The sequence below is a fragment of the Herpailurus yagouaroundi genome, unplaced genomic scaffold, assembly GCF_014898765.1.
Source record: "Herpailurus yagouaroundi ecotype Mexico unplaced genomic scaffold, PumYag 100, whole genome shotgun sequence".
In the NCBI taxonomy this organism is placed as follows: Eukaryota; Metazoa; Chordata; class Mammalia; order Carnivora; family Felidae; genus Herpailurus; species Herpailurus yagouaroundi.
In genome coordinates, this window is record NW_024412391.1 from 37,604,975 (window position 1) to 37,631,387 (window position 26,413).

Consider the following 26,413-nt stretch of genomic DNA (forward strand, 5'->3'; position numbering starts at 1 on the left):
AGCAAACCTTCTCAGCCCGGGTGATGGTGGTGTGGGGGGTTATTTCCATGCTTGTCCAGGAATGAGTTGATTTCTGTTAAACTCTTTTAGCCTCAGATGAAGAAGAAAGGAAGAAGTCAGAATGTTTGTGATGCTTCTTTGCCAGATCGGGAATTGAGATCTCCGCGGTGAGTGGGCAGAGAGCAAAGTCTCGGAGCAGACAGAGAAGGAGGCATGTTACTCTGCCGGCAGTGGTTGAGTGTCAGGAAGGTGGTGGATACAGGGCTGCTTTCCTTACTGGGACTCCGTCTTCACCAGCACCACCTATGGCCCTGGTCGGCTGCCCACGTCCCTCAGCTGGATGATAGCTGCTTTCCGTGTCTCCCCCATGGAGTCTGCAGCATTCGGTGAACCTCCCACAGAAACTCGCCCCACCTCAGCCTCTGGACTCCCCTGGGGCCAGCCTCTTCTCATTGCTTTTCCAGGGAGAGACTCTTCAGTGAATCTGTCTGCCCTTCCCTCAGAATGTCTTACCTACTCTCTGCTTTATAGGGATTCTTCCCAGTTTGCAGAGGTAGGGTCAACCTCCTCTGTTTTCTACTTCTGACACAGACCTTTTTTCAACTAAAATTGTACTCTGAAGGCCTTCTGGATGAGAACTGGAGGGATGAGGAGATTTAATCAACTGAACTCAGGTAAATCTGAACTAGAAGTTAACGTTTTTTTTTTTTCCCAGAATGTCTCTCTCCTGACGCTCTCCTTTCCTCACATAACGTTAGTTACTGCCTGTGGTAAGTATGGTCAGGCCTCATTTCCAGAAAAACAGCACTGAAGTGGTTAAACAGTTTGCTTTTCACACGGCACATTGTTGATTACGCTGCTGAGATCGAAGTTCAGATTTCCAGAAATCAAGTTTCTCCATACTGGAAGACCTCCGGCCTCTCAGTGGGCATGGGGTGGCTGTTTTCTTTGTTTTTGTGCTGCACAATTCCGACCCAGGCATCCAATATCGTCAAAGTAGGCTTGGAGCTCAGATCTGTTCTGCTGGGAGCACAGAGTGACAAACACTGCAAATCAAATTATCCTGCTTAGATATATCAGTGAATTGGAAGTCAGGCCTCAGGAGGGCTGGCACAGTAAGTGCTAGCTTGGCTGAGCCTTTTCTTAGAAGCTTGCAGTAACTGTTTTGGGCTGGTAGACCCAAGGCTCTCTGTAAACCGGTCAGGGTCTATTCTCCTTGGGATTGGATGATGTCTATAGGGCAGGCTGAGCAGGTCCTGTGACATTAGGCCCCCTGCTCTTGCTTTAGTGTTCTCTATTTGAAGACAATCTCACCTTACCTCAGAAGCTTCAGGAAGTTTCCAGATGGAAGAAGACCCCCCCCCCCCACCTCCCCAACGCCCTCCTTGCTTTCTGGAGTCTTCCTAAAAGCCATGTTTACTTCTTTGTTTATTAATTCATTCAAAATCAATTAATTGTCTATAGTATAAGGCGTTGGCATTATAAGGGAAAATAAAACATGTAGAGTATAGAAATTGTGCTCGGCCAAGTTTAAATCCTGTTTCAGTCAAGTAGTACAAGGGGCATTAAGTATGCAAACACTTACTTGTAGGATCATTTATTCATAGTGTTCTTACCCATGTGTGCACAGACACATAGACCCACACAAATCCCACGGTAATATGAGGATTTGGAAAATTACGACAATGGGAATTGAGGAAGCAAGTTCAGAGGCATTTGACTATCACAATCTGGCGAGTGATGTGTAGAAAAGTGGGTAGATAAAACGTTGAAAAAAAAAATTAAAAAAAAAAAAAAAGAAAAGTGGGTAGACTTGGAAACCAGCCCGACCTGGGATCAGATTCTTTGTTACTTGCTAGATGTGTGTTACATTGGTAAGTGACAATCTGAGTCTATTTTCTCATTTATAAAATGAAGATAAAGATAAACTCTGCCAGAGGATACTTGTGATGGATACATATGATGATGAAAACGGAGACTTCTAGCTCACAGCTTGATGCATAGTATACGCACAGTAAAAACTGGTTTACCTCCTTCCTTAGTTTCATGTACTACACATAGGTTTGAAGAGTCATTTATAAATAACTCACAACCTTTTCAGGACGATGCTTGAATTCACCCTGTTCACCCTATTTTCAGTTACAGTCTATTGGAACTTCACCTGAGCCCAACCAGCTCTCCACCCAGACCCCCTTCCCCCAGATAGGGATGGTGTTCTAATACCATTCTCAAAACTATTGCAGAATATAGTTGAGGATCAAATGCCCCCTAGTGGTCACACGAGGCAAAATTCCAGCCAGATGCTTAACCGGTGAATTTGAAATTTTGCAGTGACTAGAGACTACAGCGTTTTCAACTCAGCTATGTGGTTTTAGGCTCATGACTAATTGGTTTTCAAATTCAAAGTCATGAGGCCATGCAGTGATGTCATCTCTTTGCAGATCAGAAGATGAAGAGCAGGGATTTAGAGAGATGGATTGCAGCCTTCACTTGATGATGCTGGTGCTGCCACAGGGCTGATACTTCGGGTTTCACTCCATAGAATAGGCTTCTAAGGCCAAAAGGACGCCCCTAAGGACGGGCACTAGTTCCAGGGCACCACTCCAGGCCGGCATTCTGTCTTCCCTATAGAAAGTGCTTAATAAATATCTGTTGGATGGATACACAGTTAATGACAGGTGAAAGGTTAATTAGAAGTATAATAGAACAGGTTATCTGAAATGGGAATTATCTCAGGAAATACATTTAGTTGGGTGATAGTAATTAATGCTGGATATGTCAGATTTGTCTGGAGGAGAAAGTACGAGCTATCCAAATCCAAGGAATGGGGATCCACTTTTCCAGGGGAGTCCTGGAAACCAGAATTTAAAAAAAAAAAAAAAGCCTAAAGTATCTTTAACAATTATAGGGTGAATGGAAACTAACATTATTTGAGTGAGTCACATTAATCTAGCATGTGACTCACTTAGTTTGTCATGTATAGGAGATATACTATAAGTGTTTGTTCTTGATTGATTGTCATCTACCAACTATCATTTGCGAGGCTTTACATATTGCTCATGGAATTATCACAAACTGACCAATGAGACATCATTGTCCTCAATCTTATAAGTAAGGAAATGGGGCTCAAAAACTTAGTAGCCTGGGGCATCTGGGTGGCTCAGTCGGTTAAGCGTCCGACTTCGGCTCAGGTCATGATCTCACGGTCCGGTCCGTGAGTTCGAGCCCCGCGTCGGGCTCTGTGCTGACAGCTCAGAGCCTGGAGCCTGCTTGGATTCTGTGTCTCCCTCTCTCTCTGACCCTCCCCCGTTCATGCTCTGTCTCTCTCTGTCTCAAAAATAAATAAACATTAAAAAAAAAAAAGTAGCCTGGAATATCTGGTTCATAAGTGATGCAGCTGGGATTTGAACACAGCTTTACTTGACTGAAAAGTGCATGCCCTGCTTCCTATAGTGGTTTTCTCTTACAATTTGGGGCCAGAGATGGTGAAGTCACCTCATTTACTTTCAATTTTCAGTTGGAAGACAGATCTTCATTTTTCTCTGACCTAAAACTTGTCAGTGGCTCAGGTTAGTTTCATGACTGTGTCCTACAGGGCTGAGTGTAAGGTCAGTGCTCAGTATGTGCTTGGATGGATGGACACTGGAGCAGTATATGACTTCCACACAACTGTAATCATAAATATCATACAAGATGTAGCTGTATCATCTGTCCCAGGAATCACAGAACTTTCTGTACTCCTTACATTTTCATGGTTCATTTTATGGTTATTGTTATTTTTGCGATGTTGAAGATGAATCCTTCAGACACAGGAAGGAGCAAATATATCTTACTTCCCAGGAGAGGAAATGAAGTCTCGGGTTATGATTCAGCCTCAGTTCTCAGGGAGCAGGCAAAGAAACTCTGCTCCCCTGTCACTGAGACTCAGACGCCACCTGTCTTTCACAGCACTCAGGCTCTGAGGCTGCTCAGAGCCCAATTAATTTGCTTAGGTAGGCTGCAAATATCAAGCAAAGATCTGAAAGTGTCTAATTTCACTGAGGATGAATCACCAGGCAATGAAGGGAGCACGCAGTTTAAAGTGAGACAGGTAGGAACAGACTACAAAGCTTTGGATTCCTGAAGCTGCTTGATTAGACTTGAGGAATGAGACACATTCAGGGGATCTGGAAACCCCTGGGCAGTAGCCATTTCTGCACAGTTGGGAACCTCTCATTCAGGAGTTTGTGCCAACTTCTCCCCATGTCTCACCTCACGTGCTGCTTCAGACGCACTGCCAGGAAATGGTCAACTAGAAGGCTCAGAGGTAGGACTGGGCTTGCTCCAGGGTGCACACCTTGGCCTCTCCCCCACAACCGCCTCTGCATTTTCACCACCCTCCCAGCAGCCATCTGAGAGACACCTTTGCAAATACAATTGAATTATTATCATCATCACCACCTATCTGCATTCACCTTTTCAAACTGTTTTACCCAGAGCTGTAGGAATTCCATGTACGATTACCCAGGATAGCCTTCATTTCTACTACTCACTTATGAGGAAATATATGGCAAAACTTTTAAAATAATTACTGTTGCAAAAACAAGAAATTATAGAAAGCTACATATAAGTGTGGATGTTAATTCAAGTTTTAAATTTTCTGTAAAGCTTTTCATATCACTTTATATCACTTTCACATATATCACACATCACTTTCATATCACTTTAACAGGGGCCCAGGACACTCTCTTACTAGGGGCTGGTGGGACAAACTGACAGGGGCCTCTTGCTGGAAGAATAGAGAACGTGAATAAGAGGGGAGGTATTCCCACAGCCTGGGTCTTTTGAAGTTGACAGCATGGCTGTGCACAAAGATGGTCCCAAAGTGTTGTGAACCAAGAGTCATTCTGTGAACTCATGTAGTATATTTGGTGGGGGGGGGGGGGGGGCGGGGGGCGGGGGTAAGGGAAGGCATTTGCCCTAAGGGGTTCGAGAACCTTGGTTCTCATATACATACATATATACATATATATGTATATACACACATACCTACATATACACATATATATGTACATACACACATACATATATATGTTGGTGTAGAAATGAGAGACCAGAAATGGAAAACTGTCCTTGAAATTGTGTTCCTGTGGAAACAAAGATACTGGTTTGCTTTCTGTATAATCAATTCCGACAAACATTTATTGAGAATCTAGTACTAAAGTTCAACATAGTCTGAGGAAGGAAGGAAGGCTAAGGTAAGGAACTCACGGTCTGATGGTGGAGGCATATATGCAAAAAAAAAAAAAAAAGTGTGAGCTACTATAATGGAGATTTTTTAGAATTCCAAATAAGGGGCATGTAATAGAACTTGAGGAGACACTAGTCATGGTTGGCCAAAAGGTATATCTTGGAGAAATTAACATGTAAACTGAGTCTGAAAAAATGAGAAGTAGCCAAGGAAAGAGTAGAATGCCTGGCAGTAGTGTAAGTGAAGGAGGAAGGTAAAAACTCTTGGGTTGGTAGGACAGCTAGGGGCCACTTATGAACATTAAGTGTGGTCACAGAGCAATGGAAGGCTTAATAATGAGAAACTGGACCTGTGTCCTGAAAAGCAACTTTTTTAAAAAAATGGGGCCAGGTACATTCTAGCTAGATCTTTGTCCTGAGTTCGGAGAACCTACTACCAAGAGAAAAATAAATTCTCCATCTAGAATTGTCTTCACTGTCTGAACTGCCTTTGCCCTATCTCTCAACACCACCATCATGAGTGGCAGAAGACAATTTTACCTCCTTCAAATTGGGACTGCACAGGGAAGTGATTCACTGCCTAACATTTATTTCTCAGTTTAGCCTCCAGGACGTATTGAATAACTGCATCAGCTCTTTCTACGCTGACAAGAAAGGGTTACTTATTGCTCTGGAGTGTTTTATCATTACTGCCATGGGTTATATTTCATGTTTAATTAACAATGTTAATTTCCCACTGCCTAATTGTTCTCATTTCAATCAGGGTTTGGTAGCATGGGACCACATTTGCATGGGACTGTCTGATTCAGCCTTTTGGTTACCGGTGAATGCTTGAATTCCACCAGCAATAGAAATACCGGTGCCCCACATTCATTTCAATGTGAGTCCCTTCTTCTGATTCATTCTTGGCTCACAAGAGGACCTCTCGATTAATCACAAATAGGGTGTATTGGTAGCTTTGGGGCAATTAAACTCTGGGATTCCATCTGAATTCCCATAATATACCACACCACAGATATTAGAAATCATCTGAAAACCCACTGGGCTGCAAGTCCAGGTCATAATTAATATTTGTTGAACAAACAAATGAAGTTCCTGCTATGTACCAAGAACTGAGATGAACATTTAAATTGCTATTTGAGCTCTAGGCCCTTGAAATATTAAAAAAAAAAAAAAAGAAACAAAAAACAACTAACATTTGAGGCCACCTGGGTGACTCAGTCGGTTAAGTGTCCGACTTCAGCTCAGGTCACGATCTCACGGTTTGTGAGTTCGAGCCCCGCGTCAGGCTCTGTGCTGACAGCTGAGTCTGGAGCCTGCTTTGGATTCTGTGGTTCCCTCTCTCACTGCCCCTCCCCTGCTCATGCTCTGTTTCTCTCTCTCTTTCTCTCTCTCTCAAAAATAAATAAACATTAAATAAAAAAAAAAAAAAACACTAACATTTGGGTAAATGAGGTCCAAATCTCTATAATGTAGTAGGAACTAAAGTAATTACTATGTAATATACCAAAAACTATTCTTCTTGTTGATCCACATAATTTAAAAAAGCCTCTGGGAACTTGTTTTCTGTTCTGGAGGTACTAATAAATGGGGGAAAGTGTCCATGGAACCCTTCCCCTTGGAAGCCCACTGCAATTCAGACTCTGATACTTTCAATCTGTAGTTTCCAGTCTATCTCACATTCGAGTAGCTAAAAGAAACTGGCAGGACTTAGCAGATGACAAGCAGGGGCAGACATGAGGCCAGGATATGGAGTAGATGAGAATGGGTAATAGAAAGGGGCACGAGAGGCACCCATTACGAGGATTCCAGGGAGATCATCCTGAACTCCTGGTGACTTCACTTTCTGGGCACCTACGTTGAGTGGTTGGTCAACAGAGTATAAATGGCTAATGAGTTACCTTGCACCCAATTCATACAGCTATTCATCTGCCTTGGTTTCCATTTGTCCTCTAATTCCCTTGTCTGCATTTCTGGGTCTCCTACATGTTATCTGAGTCTTGCAAGCCTTCCCTGCCCAGGGTCACACACTAGTCCCTCCACCTCTTGTCAGTTGTTCTGTGGGAACCTATCTGAGGCCTACAGATGTAACTACCTGCTTAGCTGCAAGCATCACTCCTATCTGAACCTCTTGGGTGTTGGTGGAGTTGGCCATATCACCTTGGGTTTATACTCAGGAGCCTCGGTTACCCCAGCAGGGACAAGTCCCCTAGAGACTGGTCCTCTAGCCCGATGCCTGCCCCTGTCTAAACCACCTTCCTACTCTTTAGCATGGAAGTTCAAGAACAATTAGTGGTTCAGCCCATCCCAACAACGATAGAAAAATGATGCAGGATTGGAAAAGTGGGTTTTCAAAGGAACAGCTAATTCACAGGCTGCATGCATAATCCAGAAACCACTATCAAAATCTCAGTTGGGGGTTGGAGTGCAGAGAAATTGTAAGGGGAGTGAAAAGAGACAGGAGAAAGAAAGAAATGAAAAGGGAGAATCGCAGCACTAATCCCACTAAATTCCAGAGCCTGGCTGTGGCTCTGAAAGCGCGTAACCTTAATTATTTCAAGACCACATCCCTCCCCCATATACCTGGGCCATTATTAGAGAAACACGGGCAGCTCCCCAGACCCTTCCACGTGTGAGCCTCAGGGGCCAGTACGTTCTCTGGAATCTTTCCCTCTTTTTGGCATACTTTGCTGTCACAAAGGTGTCTTGCTCTCAGATGCCTTTTAGAACCTCCCTTAAGCTTTCTCTGAAGAAAAAGATATTTTCATTTGCTCTTATGGAAATGCAATGTGCAAAATATATTTAAAAGTCTGCATAGAGTATTTTATATGACTATTTTGTTGTTTCTGATAATGAAAGTAATAGGTGTTTGCTGTCAAAAATTTAGTAAAATATTTACCAAGGACAAAAATCACCTTCCAGAGAGAATGTCTCACTTTCTCATTTTGGTGTATTTCCTTCCATATTTTCTCAGTATGTATCTATGTAGCTTATAAAACTTGGAACAGGGGCGCCTGGGTGGCGCAGTCGGTTAAGCGTCCGACTTCAGCTCAGGTCACGATCTCGCGGTCCGTGAGTTCGAGCCCCGCATCAGGCTCTGGGCTGATGGCTCAGAGCCTGGAGCCTGTTTCCGATTCTGTGTCTCCCTCTCTCTCTGCCCCTCCCCCGTTCATGCTCTGTCTCTCTCTGTCCCAAAAATAAATAAACGTTGAAAAAAAAATTAAAAAAAAAACTTGGAATATATTATATATACAGTTAATTGTGATTTTTAAAAAGCTTTAGCATTGAATGAAAACAATGATTGATTGTTATAGGTGCATAATACTCCATCCGGTGGTTAGATCATTATTTTACTTTTCTACTACCAGATACATACTGAATAAAACAACTTAATACATAAACCCATGTCTAAACTTTCTGTGAATATTTCTTTAGTATTCCTATGGCTCAATCCTGTAAGCAGAATTACTAAGTCCAAGTGCAGTGCAATACATCGTTTAGGCTTGCGGTGTATTACCAAATTGCTCTCCAGAAAACATGTCAATTGTCCTGATTTATTCTCTTAACAGTTTTACAGAACTGTCACATGCTGTACGTAGTATTTTTCTTTAGTCTTTGCCAATTTGATATGTCTCATTGTTAAGTTTGTATTGTTCAGACACTAGCAGAGAATATTTTTTATATGTTCTTTTAGCTCCGCATTTAATCTAAAATTGTTTTTATTTCTTTTGCCCATTTTTCCATTAGAAATATCTTTTTCTCCTATGTGCTCATTATATATTAAAGGCTTTAATCATGTTATATTCATCATACAATTATGTATTATTATTAGGTATAATAGTAACATATTTAGATTTGTTGCAAATAATTTTCTGTTTTTGTTTCCCTTTAAATTTTTATTTTTAAACTTAGAAAGTTCTTGCTCATCCCAAAATCAGTCTGATAATTACGCTTTTTTCTAGCTATTTTGTAAAAACCTCATTTCAAAATCCAAGTGAAATTGATCTTATAACCTTATGTGATGTAAGAATCATCACCCACCCACCTTCTACTTTTATTGCTAAAATATGCATTCTTTCTTACTAATTTTTGTAGTTTCTTTGTAGTATTAAGTTCATTAATGCACAAGAACTTTATTTTTAGGTCAAATTTGTATTATTATTGATGCCAATTACTGTGCTATTTCTGAAATGTTTTTGCTTAATGCAGATTTATATTTATTAAGAGCTGGTAGGGAAAAATGCCTCTTCCTCATTAGCATTTATATTAAAAATCTCTTCATTTTTCTCACCTGCTTTTTATAAGCTTTTGAATTATTTTATCAAAATAGAACAATCACATTGAAATTTTGGCTAAAATTGTTTTAGACATTATAAGGTAATTTGGGAGGAATTGACATCTTCACACAATTTAACCTTCCTATCCTGAAGCACCACATGTTTTTTCATTTATTCAAATATTTTATATATTTCAAGAATTAATGCCATGTTAAAGTTGACTAATACTTTCCAGTTTATAAGGTATTCTTGTATTTTCACGATCCTTCCACAAGCCAACCAGGAGCTCTGACTTAGATATCTAGAGACTACAATTCTGTCCTGTCTCTACCATTTATTGGCTGTGTGACTTTGGGAAGATGGCTTTACCTCTCTGGGCTTCATCTGCCCAAACAGGTCATTCTGCTAGGTTATTCCGCAGGTTCCATGTGGAGAGAACATGATTTGGTAGAGAATTTTCTCAGGTGTGTTCCAGGACCATTGTCTCGATGGCATATTATTAGAGGTAACATCATGATGTTCTGTGGTCAGATAAATTTGGGAACTTCTGATTAAGCAAAATTAAACTGCCTTCTTTACTGTAAGACTTCTCAGAAACTTAAATAGGCCACTACATTATATATGGTGATATATAATATGTGCATTTTCCCAGACTTTTTTGGCCACGGTCCACATAATTAGAGTTCTGAGGAACATCCTTGTGGGGTTCTGTTACGGTGCAGAGAGCATGTGCTTCTGAACCAGATCCGATGGGGTTCACATTTTTGGACAACTGATTATTCTGTGCACTCATCTTCTATGAGCCTCACCTTTTCTGTCTGTAAATCAAGGATAATAATGCCTGTTTCAGAGCTACAGGAGCTGCACACACAGTTCTGATCACCAACAGCCCCTGCCTCTCCCAGAGGGAGGATGCTCTTTCCTTTCTCCTTTGATATTAGATCTGACCGCAGACTGACTTTGGCCAATGAATGGTGAGCAGAAGTGATATGTGTCATTTCTGGGTAGCAGCTATAAGAGCCAGGACAGGGTTCACATTTTCTGTCTGTCTTTTAGCCCTGGTATCATGGCAGCCTGTGTTGAGATGGAGCCTCCATCAGCCTGTGTCCCTGAGTAACTACAATAGGCAGGGGCTCCTTGTTAACCCGTAATAAACATGTAGCATGAGCAGGAAATAAACATAGTTTTAGCTTTCTGATAATACCTGGTTACTTGCTACCACCGCATAACCTAGTTTAACCTGAGTAATGAAGGAGAAAATGAAATAATTGATGGAGAAAACAAAGTGCTTGGCGGGTAGCATTCAATAAATCATCCTAAGTTTCATTTTGGGCAAGTAGTGTCTGTATTCTTGAATACCTTTTGCATTTGTATCCCAACCTAGGCAAAAAAAAAAAAAAAAAAAAAAAATCCTCAAAAAGAAATAATACATTGGAAAGAAAATTAAATTTATCCTCAGTTGAAAGAATATCTTCTATTTGCATAGATTGCTATGCGTTGCCAAGGGCAATAGTCCACAATACTAGATGAAAGGGAGGAAACTTGCGTTCGGGCCCTAACAATATTCCATTTCATTTTTTATTAAATTATGAGTTGTGAATAATGGTCCTTGAGCAAAGACTTCGGCTCGATATCTGTACGTGAATAGAATTCTGAGTGCCATGGGGAGACCTCTTATCAGGTGCAGAGTCGGAACACTGCAGGCCTGGGTGAATCAGGGCTCCAGCCCAGCAGAGGAGCTGGGCAATAGCCTTTGGGAGCCAGAAAAAGAAGAATTAAGGGGAGCCCTTTTCCCCCTTGCTGTCAATTCTTCAAGGAACTCTAAGAACTCCTCTAGACCCTGTGATCTTCACTATCTAGGTCCAGGATGCTCAGAGAGTAGGGGATTGTTTATGTTAAGCAAAATGCTCTTTAAAATGCAAATAGACTTGGAAGGTTAAGGGCGCTGTGGGGAGAAGACACCGCTGGGAAAGAACTCCGTTACTCAGAAAGGCTTTTATGCTGATACTTGGAATCAGCTTGTTGGGGAAGAATGTTTTTAGATGGAGGGAGGACTAGGGAAAAGAGGGAGAAAAAAAGTTTTCAAGGCAGAGCATGGAAGGTCAAAGCTGAATGCCTGGGCAGGCAGGTATGAGAGCAGGCAGCAGAGATAGTGAAGGGAAAGATAGCTCTTGACAGTGTAGGAAAGCCTAACTGATTGTTGTTTGTGTCAAGGTTATGCTTCCTTCTTCCTCTTCAACAACTTACTTCTATCTGTGGGAGAACTGTCTCTTTCCTTCCAAAAATGAAACATAAATAGGGGAGGAATCCCTGGAAGTTTCTGCTTTATTTACCTTTGGTATTAGGGGAATACCCTGGTAGAGAGTGTGGTGGGTGGGGAATCTGGGTGGGTGGAGAATCTGGGAGTGTGAACAGTGTGGGAGGGTGCAGAATCTGGGGGTGTGAACAGTGTGGGTGGGTAGAGAATTGGGGAGTGTGGAGAGTGTAGGCAAATGGAGAATCTGGGTGAGTAGAGAATCTGGGAGAGTAGAGAGTTGGAGAGTGGACAGTATGGGTGGGTGGAGAACCTGTGTGGGTGGGGAATCTGGGTGAGTGGAGAGTAGGGTGAGTAGAGAATCTGGGAGAATAGAGAGTTGGAGAGTGGAGAGTGCAGATGGGTGGAGAATCTGGGTGGTGGAGAGTCTGGGAGGCTGGTTTTCAAGGGGAAGGGCATCAGCCTTCGCCACTCACCCACTCTCAGTTTGCGGGCACCCTCATAGGAGATTAATGAGTAGAGCTCCTCCATGACTGCCTTCCTCTTTCTCTCCCCCCAAATCCATCTTCCACATGAGAATGGGCTCCTTCCCTTCCTCAGCATCCTGTGGTGAAGTAGTCGTTGGTCTGCTCCCACAGCAGAGCTACATGAGGGGAGAGCAGCTCTGGGAGGTGTTCTGGATTGCACAGTATGGAATTGGTTTCAGGGTCCAGAGCTAATGTCTCACACTCTTCTTGGTCGTTTTAAAGTGTCAGGAAAGGATATGATTCCTCACACTTTAGAAAGAATAGAAACTCCTCTTGCTGAGCTGTCATGAAAAACGACTTAATGTTTTGGGTAGTTTTTAAGATAATATTTAAAAAGTGCTTTCAGTATTTTTTCATAAAATTGCACAAGTGAATAACACTGTCATTATCCAAAATGTGGAGAATCAGTCTGAAAAATTTAAGCTTTTTTCTTTCAGAAAGGGGAGATACTTTTTCGTAGTTACTCAGATACATACGATCCAGTCTGAATCATGTTTATAAAACTCTATTCAATGCCTTCGTAATCTGGATAATAGCAGGATGAGAAAAACTGAGCATAGCCAGCCGCTGTACCAACCAAATGTGGAACAAAAGAAATGAAATGTCTAGTTGATTCTCTGTGGCCCTTTTTCAAGGCCCTGTCTTCCAAACATGTAGTTTTGCACTTGGTTTTTGTATATATTGGGAAATTGTTCAGCTCGAAAATAAAGAAAGTCCATTTAATGGTGACTTAAAAAATATTTTTTTCATATAATAAGAAATCTGAAGTTAGGTGGTGGCTGTCTTTGACTCATCGAACTTGCGTTGGCTTTTCTCTTGCGGTCACAAAGTGGCTGCCACAGTTCCATGCATTGTGTCAGAATTCAAGGCAGACAGAAGGGAAAAAACAAAATGCCAGCCGTATCTTTCTCCTTTTATCAGAAAAGGAGAAACTTTTTCTCAGAAATCTCACAGGCTTTTTAAATTAAGTTTCCCAAACTGAACTACTTTTAACTGCAAGGGACACTAGGACAGTGAGTACTTGGCTGGGAACGTGAGAAGGGATTTGAGATTAGCTATGGGGTCAACCAAACAGCACTGCCCATTCAACGTCTGTTCCGGAGCACACCTTTGCCTTCTCCAGTTTCATCCAAAGCCTTTCACAAATCTGTTGATGTTCTCCAAAATTAGGAAGCCTCATCATTATTTCTCACCAGCACTAGCTATTACAGACTTAAGATTCATGCTAAGCGGCTAATGGTTGATGTCTACTTGTAAAGTAGAATAAAGAAGACCCTAGAAAAGCATTCGCAGAGCTGTGCCTTGAGTTCTTTGTCGATATCTATACCTATCTTAAGTCCACAATAGAGTCCATTCACCCTTTAAGACTCTCCGAGGGTCTCATCAGGGCCAGCATGGTTGCTGACACTGGAGACGCAGGATCAAACAAAGTGAAGTTTTGGTCCTCACGGAGCATAGTTTCACACACGGATTGTGATATAATGTCATAGAAGTTGAAGAAGACTCTTGAGGAGATGACATGTGAGCAAAGACCCGTGTCAAGTGGGACCTTCATCTTTCTGTCCATTTTGATGCATATTTGCTGCTTTTGGAGACTCATCTATCTTGAACTCTGTACTAATCTTCTGAATTTAGATCCTGTTTTGGGTCTTCCTGGGGCTTCAGCTATACTTCCCTTATGCTGTCACTTGGGGATTTATGATTATTAAATGAAACACATTGGGTTGAAAATTAAACTCACGATGTAAACCTCTAGATGATAAATTTTTTATTAAGGTATAATTTATACAGAAGAAAATTCACCCTAGGAGTGTACAGTTTGGTGAGTTTTGACAGAGGTAACCATCCTTACAATCAGGGTACGAAATAGTTCCAGCATTCAAAAAGATTCTCCTGTGCTCATTGTAGTCGGGCTTTTGCCCACTTCCTGCCCATGGCAACCACCGATTTGTTTTCTGTCCTTAGAGTTTCATTTTTTTTTTAACAATAACATGTAAATTAAATCATGACAGTATGTAGCACTTTGAGTCTGATTTCCTTTCATTTAGCATAATGCACTTGAAATCCATCGTGTTGTTTTGTAGATCTGTAAGTTTATTCCTTGTTATTGCTAAGTAATACTCCATTGAATGGGTGTATTATAGTTTGTTTATCCATTCTCCAGCTGCAGGATGTTTGGGTTGTTCTGCTTTCTGGCATCTTTAAATTTTTTTTTTTAACCTTTATTTATTTTTGAGACAGAGAGAGACAGAGCATTAACGGGGGAGGGGCAGAGAGAGAGGGAGACACAGAATCGGAAGCGGGCTCCAGGCTCCGAGCCATCAGCCCAGAGCCCCACGCGGGGCTCGAACTCACGGACCGTGAGATCGTGACCTGAGCCGAAGTCAGACGCTTAACCGACTGAGCCACCCAGGCGCCCCAACTTTCTGGCATCTTTAAATGAAGGCAGGGTAATTATTGACATACAGGCTCTTAGGTAGACATGTGTTTCACTTCCCTTGGGTTAATGCCCAGGAGTAGGATTTGGGGGTTAAACATATAATAAATGTATGTTTAACTTCATAAGAAAATGGCAAAAAGTTTTCCAAAATGTCCTTACCATCTTGCCATCAGCAATGTATGATGGTTCTAATGGCTTCCCACCCTTAACAGTGCTTGATACAGTCAGTATATTTTTATTTTCGCCCTTCTAATAAGTACATGATGGTATTTCACTACGGTTTTATTTTGTATTTCCCTAATGACTAAGGATGCTCAGCATCTTTTCATGTACTTATTTACCATCTGTGTATTTTCTTTGGTGACATGTCTATTCAAAATTTTTGTCACTTTTTTAAACTGAGATTTTTTTTTCTTCTTATCGAGCTCTAAGAATTTTTTTATATGTTCTAGATAAAAAGTACCTATTAGATATATATGTTATTTATAGATATTTTCTCCTAATATGTAATTAGTATTCCTTTTTAAAAATTTTTGTTTATTTGTTTTGAGAGAGAGCAAGAGAGCATGAGCGGGGCGGGGCACAGAGAGAGAGGGAGAGACAGAATCCCAAGCAGGCTTTGCATTGTCAGGGCAGAGCCCGATGTGGAACTTGAACTCACAAACTGCGAGATCATGACGTGAGCTGAAATCAAGAGTCGGACCCTCAACCAACTGAGACACCCAGGGACCCCAGTCATTTAATTCTCTTTATAGCATCTTTCAAGTTATAGAAGTTCTTAATTTTAATAGAGTCATATTTATCAAATTTTTTCTTTTATGGTTTGTGTCTTCAGTGTTGTGTGTAAGAAACTTCTGCCTAATCCACAGTCACAAAGATTTTCTCCAGTCTTTTCTTCTAGGTGTTTTATTTTAGGTTTTAAACTTAGGTAAATGATCCACTTGGGGTTACATCTTAGAAGGTGTAAGCTTTGGGTATGGGTCCACTTTTTACACGTAGCGATCCACTCGTTCCTGCGCTATTTTTGCTGTCTCCATTGAACTGCTTTTTCCCTTGGTCAAAAATTAACTGACCATGTATGTGTGGGCCTATTTCTTTTCCATTTCTGGATGTTTAGCATCCCCTCCATATCTCACTGGAACTTGACAATAAGTCTGTAAACCAGCTAGCATGAGTCCCCTTACTTTATACTTTTTCAGAATTATTATGGCTATTCAATTTCCTTTGCCTTTTCATATACATTTTGGGATCAACTTACCAATTTTAACCCCATATCATCTTCCTTCTCTGCCTCAGCCTGCATTCTCCGATTCCCTGAACTCTGCCTGTGACCCAACATGATGGCCTCTTGCTTCTTTGCCCCCACTATCAGATAAGACAGTCCTTGCTTGAGCACTGACACCTCTCGTTAGGGCATCATAACTGATTCTCGGTCCCCAAGGTCCCCTCCCTACAATCTGTCCAGCACTCTGCAGCCTGATTAACCTCTTTCTGATTAGTTTTCACTGTTAACAGTTTTGCTAATAAAACTTTAAAGATCTTCTTGTCTATACTATATATATATATATTGTTTAGTCTAATGGCCCTCTTGGGTCTTTTTTACCTAACTCTTTCATCTAAACCTGAAGCTTCCCTTCTACTTGTCTTCTACAAGATCTATTTGATTTTCTATGCAGAAATGCTTCTTTTCAATCTGTTTATACAACTCCCTGCCTGCCCTCCCCATCTTTTCTTCCCTTTTTTTGACTGCAACCTCTTCCTTTATAATTATTGACTAAATGTCTGGTATCTTTCCAGAGGCAAGATACCTGTTTCTTTCATCTCTGTACCCACCCCCACCCCCCCACCCCCCGCCCAGTGCCTAAGGTAATACTCCATCAAACCAATCCAATTCTCAATTTGGTAGGGCAAAGGGATACATGATATATGGGGAGGGAAAGAATATAGTTGAAAAGATTGTATTCTACATTATTATATGTACGCTTTTGACTTATTGTCAGATATAGTATTTTATTTTAAAATTTAAATTAAATTGAGAAATATTTATGTTTATAGGGATTAAGATCTTAAAAGACTGAAGTCATTTTAGTAATATTTGTTGAATTAAAGCATTAGTTTACCAGCCCTTCACGACAGTGATATGTCCTTTTTGGGTTCCCTGGTATCTACTATAAGGTCCTCTCCTAAGAAAGCAGCTGTAGTCTCACCGTTCACAGGGCAGACAGTTTCTGCTGGCAGTGACTAGAGGCAGCAGACAGCAATCCTGTGTGACTGCTTGACTGAGATTCTAGTAGACAGAGCTGAGTCCATTCACCCCACTGCAGCAGGTCCTATTGTCCACAGATGGTAGCCTTTGCCTCTGTACTTTGTGGAAGACCTGTATGGCTGGACTTCTATAATCAGGTGTCAGAACACATTAATGGAGAGCAAGGATGTGAGTGTTAACATCCGCCTTTCCCAATACCTGCCTGATGTCTTGGGGCTCAGAGATGGATGGTTTGCAGACCTGAGGTGTGGAATCTGAGCTAGCAGCATGAAAAGAAGTACAGTTAGACCTCGCATATTGTCTGCTTCGGGTCTAAAGATTTGCCTACACCCACTTCCCTGTCAGATGGTCTTGTGCTGCTCTCAGGAACTCCCCCAAATTGCAGTACCTTTAAAATTCAAATGCAATGGCGTATGGGATAAAGATTAAGACTCTATCCACTCTTATATGCTCACATTAATTTACTGAGACATTACAAATAAACTTGTGACACAAACCATTCTTTTTTTTAAAAGTTTATTAATCTTGAGAGAGAGAGAGTGAGAGAGCAAGTGCATGCAAAGGAGGGGCAGAGAGAGAGAGAGAGAGAGAGAGAGAGAGAGAGAGAATCCCAAGCAGGCTCCACGCTGGAGCCAACACAGGGCTCAGTCCCACAAACTGTGAGATCATGACCCGAACTGAAATCAAGAAGGAGACACTTAACCAGTTGAGTCACCCAGGCGCCCCGTGGCACCAACTGTTTTTTGATGTGCTCTTTCATTCACCAAAGTATTTCTTGACCATTTTTCTAATATGTATCAGACACTATGCTGGGGAAGTAGGATCTAGAGTTGTCCTTCCATGACTGACATCTAGTGGTGTGTGTGTGTGTGTGTGTGTTTGTGTACGTGTGTGTGTTCATGTGTGTATCTTACATCATATGATGTATGAGTTATGAACATATTCAGGTCAGGTCAAAGAATCTGGGTTTCGTCCTATAGAAGGTGAAGATCAAACCAAACTTTAAGCAGTACACTATGCTCCCCACACTGGGGGTGTTCAATAAAGCTACATTTCCCATGCCCGTCACCTAATTAATTCTTGCCAACGGAATTGAGTCAAAGTCATGTGCCATTTCAGGGCAGAGCAGATGAGGAAAGGTTTGCGTTCTTCCTTGGAAACCATTTTGTTCTAGAAGGCAGAGTTACAAATTGTCCTGCTTGCAACTGGGATGTGAGAGATAAAGCAACTTCTGATGTGCTAAACCACAGATATTCAGGATTTAGTTTTTACTATTATAGAACCTAACCTATCCTGACTAAAATCAGCAGCAGAATCTTGTTTCTTTTTTCTTCTTTCTTTTTTTCTTTCTAATTTCTTAGAAAGCTCACACCTTTACCTTTTCTCAGATTTCGTGCCTACCTTTGGTTAAAAAACAAGAATGCTATTTTAAACTCTCCTAGAGCTGATGGTAAGTAAAAAAAAAACCTCATGTGAAATTATGTTGTGGACTATAAAGTGCTGACAGGTGTAAAAGATCCATCATTTTTTTTCAACGTTTTTTTTTTTTATTTTTTTTTTATTTATTTTTGGGACAGAGAGAAACAGAGCATGAACGGGGGAGGGGCAGAGAGAGAGGGAGACACAGCATCGGAAACAGGCTCCAGGCTCCGAGCCATCAGCCCAGAGCCTGACGCGGGGCTCGAACTCACGGACCGCGAGATCGTGACCTGGCTGAAGTCGGACGCTTAACCGACTGCGCCACCCAGGCGCCCCAAGATCCATCATTTTTAGGCAGCCACCAATATTGCCAAAGTTAGGAGAAAGAAAGAAAGAAAGAAAGAAAGAAAGAAAGAAAGAAAGAAAGAAAGAAAGAGAGAAAAGACAAGAACCCTGAGGATTACTCCTTAATGATTTCATCCTGACTTTGGGTGGTTTTGACCCAGAAGATCTTTTTGCCACAGTAGAAGCCTGTCCTTTCTTCTGCTGGATGGGGCATAATTTCCCATCTCTGAAAATAGCCCTTCTTGTACTGGGCCACTAAGCTTGCCTAGATAAAAAGTAGACATTATATCAAGATGATAAAGTAAGAAATGGAATCTTCTTTAAATATCTGACTCTCCATTTTTCATGGTCTAATTGAGAGAAAAGAAACAGCTCAATTCACCACCACTGTTTGAGGACTTAATGCATATTAAAACTGTCCTAAAGGGCTTCAACTGCAGTGATATCTTTTAAAATATTCAAAAGCTTCTTCCATGGAGATAATGGTGGCCCCTCATCTCTCAGAAAGTAGCTTTGGAAAAGAGTGAAACAACTAGTTCCTGGGTATAGAATAGCTAATATTTATTGAACCCTTTAGGCCACTCACTCTTCTGAAAGGCTTCACAAGCATTCCGTCACTTAACTTGTCACAGCAGCCCTCTGGAGGATATTTAACTGTTCGTGTCATCTATCTGACATGGAAACCATGGCACAGGTAGAAGCAAGCTGCTCAAAGTCATGCAGCTAGATAGTGCTGGCACTTGTACCTGACCCCAGCGGTCTGGCTTTAAAGGCTACGCCTCAATAAAACGATAGGGAAGATTCAAGAGCCTGAGTTTACCTGGGGATGACTAAGCTACTTCTGAAATCAGGTCAACTGAGATGTAGAGAAAAGCTAGATTCAAGGATAGAGGAATGAAGTTACATTTCTTGACCACTTGAGTACATGGCTCTAAACACTCTTACCCACTATATCAACAGGATGACAGGGTAACATTTTGAAGCATAAATGGATGTGCCCCCTCCTACCCCTTTGCTGGATCCTTCCCCAGCCCAGGCTGCCAGAGAGCTGTACCCCATCTGGCCTCAGGGTATTATCTTTACCAATGTAGGCAGAGAGAAACAAGTCAAAGTCAGGCTTTCAAAAAAAATGCCTCATGGAGGTTGTCTCAAATACCTTGAAAAGAAATAGCTTTTCCCCTTGCAAGAGAATGTGTCTTTTGAGCGTTCAGAGCTGAGAGCTTGCAATAATGAATTCAGAGGAACACAGTGCAGTCAGCCTCCCCTCCATAAAGAAAGGCTGAAGGAGAAGGCCGGTAAGAGAGGACAACAGTGGTATAGAATGTGAGGAAGGGTAGACACTGATGAGAGGGTATTACATTGCCGCCTCCAAAGACTGGCACAAAACAAGGAAGAGATAACACCCTCTGAGTTTGGGAGCACGGGATTAAAAGGGCGCTGAAGTCCACTTACTGTATAGGAACCAGGGAATGGCAGTCTCTGGGGGCCTTCCCAGCTATCATGAGGTAGGAGTGGTACAGATATGATCGTCGCGTGGGTAGAGGCGGCCACAGACGACATCACTGTGTTTCCCACCGCCCGGAGCTGGGAGGGGAGGACACAAAAACTGAGCCAGGATTGACAGAGGGAAAGAGGGAGCTATGAACACCCGTGTACCTAAAGGAAGTGTGACAGAGGTACCCTGCCTCAGAACGCGGTGTAGCCCCGAGGGCCCGATGGGGATCCAGACGAGGGTCTGGACCAAGGATGCCACTTCTGAAGGCCAGAAACGACTTTTCGTCTCCGCTGAGGACGACTTGCCCGGATCCCTCCTCAGGGCGGACCCCCACCCTTACCCCCATCACACACATGTGAACACATCACAGAGACAGCATCCCGAGAGCCGAGACACCTTCCCTGAGTCAGAAAATGGGAAAGCCCTTCGGGGGCGGAGAAACCGCAATTCTGAGTTTGCTTGGCACTGACGAAGATCACGTCTCCTGCCATCGGATGCGTAAGCAGTGCGAAGGGAAATTTAGTTGAGCAGGTGTTCCTTTCTCACAAGCTAGAGTCCAGAGTTTGGGAATTGCAGGGCGTCCCCGTCCCCGAGGAGCCCGCCAGCAGCAGCTGTGTCTTTCTCAAGGACCCAGAGTAAAATCGGACGAGGCAGAGCTTACCCAGTAGGGGGTGGGGAGTGTAGAGCTGGGTGTGCACAGCAGAAACGGGCAGGAAATAGCAGACCTTTAACAGTTACTTAAGTGAGCAAAACTAGTAGTCGTTCCCTCACCAACAGCCACATGTTCAGCTGCACGAATGTACTGAAAATGAACGCACCGAGTGAAACCATACAGGAGGGCAAACACAAACGCATGAGGTGAAGGCCAGGCCTTTGTTGTCATCTGCAGGAGACCACAAGGGAAGGTCAGGGACGGAGGGTTCCTGGATTCCAGGAAGGGCATCAGTGACAACTGTCCTGGCATCCAAGACGGAAGGAGACAAACAAGTCCCCATCAGGTGGGACAGGACAAGAGGAGGGTTCAGGCCAGCGGGCAAAAAGGAGCTGAAATGACAGTCACTGTCATTTGAGGTGAAAATGCTGGTACTTAGTAGGTAGGTCAAGTTCTTTTTTTTTTAACGTTTATTTATTTTTGAGACAGAGAATGAACGGGGGAGGGTCAGAGAGAGGGAGACACAGAATCTGAAACAGGCTCCAGGGTCCGAGCTGTCAGCACAGAGCCCGACGCGGGGCTCGAACTCACGGACCGCAAGATCATGACCTGGGCCGAAGTCGGCCGCTCAACCGACTGAGCCACCCAGGCGCCCCAGGTAGGTCAAGTTCTTAGAAATGAGTTGTCAACCGAAATACAGTGAAAAGAAGCAAGTCTTCCTAAACTTTTTCAATTGAGCTCTTGCTAAAACCTCGTGTGAGATAAGGACATGAGTTGAACCAGAATTTGCTATTGTTATATTCAAAGAGGAAAGGTGTAGCAAGAATATTAACAATAAGACAGTAGACAAGAGGTTGCACTAACAAAGGGGGGGAAAAAAACGTGTCCAATCACCCTCAAGCACTTAGCTGCAACCATTTACATATAAACAATAGTTAGACTAATGGCATATCATTTGTTAACCACTCACTGAAGGAGATTCAATAAAAGATCGTCATTAGGTAACATTTAGCAATCTTGGTTGATGTTTTTTCCCTCACCTGAGAGTAATAAAAATGAGTTCATCTGCATTATTTCATAATTTTGCCAATTTACTCATTCAGACCGGTTTCTCTCCCAGTTACTTTGAGTTAATTTTCTCATCATTAAGAGATACTGGAAGCATTGCTAGCACCTTCAAGGGCAAAATGAAGAGTTTCATCTTTGTCTTCCACTTGGACAGGTTTATATGCACCTCCTCCACTCACTTTCTGATTAGCCAGGTCCCATCCTCCTAGGGAATTTCTGGTAGAGTTTAATGCTGTCACTGGGAGCTGAAGAGGTGAAGCGGATGGGACCCTGAAATTGGAAACTATGAAAGAAACTGGGGCTTGAGCTGGGAACCTTGAACCCAGGACCACATAGGATTGGTAACATGAAGCCAATGATAGAGGAAGGGGGTGGCGAACTCACCTCTAACCTTCTTGCCTATATCCAAGGACATGGTTACACAGCAGAGTAGGCTAGAGCAGTGGGGAGTGGCGGTAAGACTTTGGGGGTGGAAATGGGAAGAAGGGAAAAGGTCTAAGCCTGTGGAAGGAAAAGCTAACCATATTTACACAGGGATGTCTTTTCTCCTGCCAAGAGAGCTTTGGAGTTCAGAGGCGAACCTGAAGGCTAAGCAGGAAACTAAGTCAGAAGCCCAGGTGTGTGGACTAAACAAGAGTGCGGAGGCTAGTAAGGCTGCAACGCGGTAAGTACGGTTTCTCGGGCCTAAGTCAGTACTAGGTTCTAGTCTATGGCACCACAACGAATTCCATACCCCATCCACTGGCATCCATAACTTACCTTGGTCATGTTGGCTTAGAAATGAGACAAGGATGATTCGAATGTTCCTGCAGAGAAGGCCTTTGGCCAGTACAGAGCGTAGAGACGAGGCAAGGCAGAGGCTGCCATGTGCAGTCATGGTTGATAAGATACCCACTCCCCCAACTCTGTTACAGAGCGAGCGAGCTTTCTATTAGCCAGTCTGACAAAATGTGGGCAGTTGACAGAAACAGAATACCACACTTCATTTGTGTAGTAAACATTTATTGAGTACGTCTAGCATGGTGCTGGTTTCTGGGGAATGGGAAACAGAAATCAAGCATTCCTTTCCCTCAAGGAGCTTAATGACTATTAGATATCTCCTAGACACATACTGAAGTAGCAGCTGAAGACAGATTAAGTGGCAAGAAGACAGTTACACTCCTTGGCACGACTGGAACTCAGAGGAGAGATGGGTCAAGGGGGGCTTCGAGGAGGAAGCAATTCAAGAGGAGACTTAAGAGTGGGTAGACTTTATATAAACACAGATGAAGGTGGAAGGCAAGTCCAGGTGGAAAAGAGACACCATAGTGTGTGAGAATTAAAGGAGATACTTCACAGAAGTCCTTTAGAAAGATTCCTGGCACCAAGAAAGCCCACAGCAAATGAAATGCAAGGCGATTCCTGTTATTGTTGGTTCTACTACTTTTACTGCTGATACCATTTGTTTTATTTTTATATTATTTACTGCTTTCGGTAGAGAACGGGGATTAAAAGTACACGTTTGAGAGACAGTAAAGAGGAGCGGTTCTGGCTTTCTTCTTGAGAAGTAGGTGACATCAAAGGACCAATGAATAAGGGTTTGCATCACCATTGTTCCTGTATCGCCAATGTAACAGAACTGCCCTGTTCAGAGAGGACCCTGGGGAAAGGTTACCCTGAAACATTTAAGCTAGGTTCCCACAAACACCAGCACCTGCCTTGTAACTACAAATCACTGTGTTTTAGTCAATGATTGCATGGGTCAAAAGTGAAACGTTCTAAGCTCCCAGACAAACAATTCTTCTCTTTTATCCTCTTTTCCTTGTGCACTGGTCCAGGTGTTTGAGGGCAAACATGAAAAGGAAGGAGATTTAAAAGAAAAAAGTGATATGATTCTCCTTAGTGCCCAGAGATGGTGTTGCCAGGACAGAGTATAAACACTAGTAGAGAACCAGCAGGAGGTGAGGGGTGGGGTGGTTTGTCTGAATATTCAAAATATCCCCTTAGGAGCTATATTCAAAAAATGGCCAACGAGATTTCAGTGGAGACTGAGTATTGCCTTATTGCTGATTATTATCCCTTTTGCAATGGCCATTCTCTCTTCATTCTGTTTACTGTCATGTTTTATAAATATCAGAGAGGCTTTAGAAGCAGTGTCACTGAGAAGGAGCTGTGTCTGTCTCCTGGGTGCACAGAGCCTGCTTCCCCAAGACAGAATCTCTGGGTCTGCAAGCTGATTTCTTAAAGGGGATTATTCAGTCAAAGGTAAATGACAACAAACTCCAATTTCAGTTTCTATTTTCTGTCTTGGAGCTGGGCAGCTGGGCAGGGTGTGTGCATGCATTAGGAGGTGGTTCTGAGGGGCTGGACCGGTGGAGCCAGCCTAAGTGACTTGTTCAGGCTCTGCTTTAAGAAGCAAAGCTCCGGTAGAGAGGTGGATGTTACAGTAATTCTATTTTGTGGGGTAAAAACTAAATCATTTCAAGAACACCCAGATGACTAAAAAAAAAACTGCTAGAATTTTTTTTTTTTTAAGTATTTTCCTTTTTGGTATAAAAAACCAGTTGGAGACCTAGGAATTACTGCCACCACTTAATGCACCTTCCGGCAGCGTGTGAAATACCCTGACATGCCTGCCTTCTGATGCCAGAAGCAGAGAACTGTCGTTTTCCATGCCTGATTTCTGACCGATCTTGTTGCAAAAGAGGGAACAGGATTAGGTTAATGAGGATCATTTCCTCAGTATGGCCCTTGGATGCTTTGAAGGTGAAATTCACCAAAGTCGGATTCCTCCTTTGTTCCAGGAGGCAACTTGTTGCAAAGGATGGCGCCACAAACTACAATCAAAGAGTCTATTTCTCACTGATGTTCAAAGGATAGGATCAATATGAGTATGGACCTTCCCTCCTTACTGCTTAGGTCTTCGGTTGCACCAGGCACTGTCCTGGGGGATGTGGGCTTTCCACACCTCTGATGTTCCTAGCAGACAACTCACGCAATAACCCCTACAAGAAACAGGCAACATTTCAAGCACTACTATAGAATTAATTAAAAGTGCTTTTATCTAAGGGGAGGGGAGTAAAATCATCCGCTTTGCAGACTCTTAGGCATGAAGTTAACATAAATGTTACTCAAGATTCACATGTTTTCAGCAACAGCAGCAGCAGAACAAAAGACTAGTATTCAGAAAAAAACTACACTATAGGTCCTTGGACAATATGAAAAACTCTTTGCCTTAGCTCATTGGTTGTTTTTTTTTTTTTTTTTCCTTTTACTCTTTTCGGTAGGGAAAACAAACTATACCCATTCACGGTATTGGCAATGATAGTTTAATTGAGTCTCTTAAATTCTACTTGTCTCATTTAAAATCCGTTCAGACTGGAAAGCAGGAAACTTACCTTAAAGGAGGAGTAGAAGGAGCCCCACTCCTCCCCTTCCACCACTTCAGTGAAAGTCGCCGTTTCGGTGCAGAGGGCTGGGGAAGCATACGGGGTCTGCGTGGTCCCGCTGGAGCCCTTGGAGTCGGGGCTGCCCTCCGTGAGGTTGGCTGGCATGGTTCGGGTGGAGTTGAGCCTGGCTGTCCTGGCTCCTGCAGCCCAGGAAGAGTCCAGCTCCCCTCTGAGAGCTGGCCAGCAGCTGCAGTTCTGCACCTGCTGTGGCTCCTAAGGCTTCTGGCTGGAGCTCGGCTGAGCAGAGGCACGGAGCCCTCCCAGAGCCCACCTCCCTGAAGAGCTCTGCCTGACGCCAGGGAGGATCCTTGTGCTGCTCTCTCCTCAGCAGTTATGATCCAGTAGCCGACACAGCCTCTTCACCCCCAAGTCCCGCCCGCCCATGGACGGCCTCGACCCAGGGCAGGTCTGAGACACCCCCACCCCCCACCCCGAGCGATCCACGTGGCTCCTGAGACAGTCCTCCCTGCCGGGCTATGCTTTCCTTAACTTCCAGAATGGACTCCCACGTCTGCTCCAGCTTCAACAGTACGGGAACTTGGACTCAACAGCAGACTGATTAATTCAGATCGTGTTGGATCTTCTGATATCAAATCATAATTATGCATTTGCCTCAGCTGCGCTTGCCTTCTGACTTACAATACTCTCCTAACCATTTACTTAGTAGCCTGCACATTATTTCAATGAACGTGGGGGAAATAGCACATTTGTATTTACTCTAGATTTTCGCAGGGCACTTCTCAGAAAAGCCTGGGGTCTGTGTTTGTCAATAAGCTGTGACTCTTGGTGATGTACCTGGAAACGGTGCCTGGTAAATCCTCTGATCACCTTGTTCTTTCATTGGATATCCAAGCAACTCTGTGAGATAGGCAGGGGACGCTTCTGTATGTTCTCATTGTACCCTAGAGGAGATTTACCCAGGGGTGAAATGACTTGCCCAAGATCCCACAACTGGTGACGGAAATGAGATGATAACTCATCTCTTCAGAAATTCCTAGACATTTGGTCCCTTT

The 26,413-nt window shown here is 42.9% G+C and overlaps 1 protein-coding gene across 1 annotated transcript in view; it reads right to left on the minus strand.

Annotated features, from left to right (window-relative positions):
• Positions 1–25,754, minus strand: part of NPSR1 (neuropeptide S receptor 1) — a 155,295-nt gene extending 129,541 nt beyond the window's left edge. The window contains exon 1 of the mRNA XM_040472277.1: positions 25,350–25,754. Coding sequence (XP_040328211.1) covers positions 25,350–25,505 — 156 coding nt within the window. The 5' untranslated portion in view covers positions 25,506–25,754. The remainder of the gene's footprint in view (positions 1–25,349) is intronic.
• Positions 25,755–26,413: the final 659 nt, after the last annotated feature.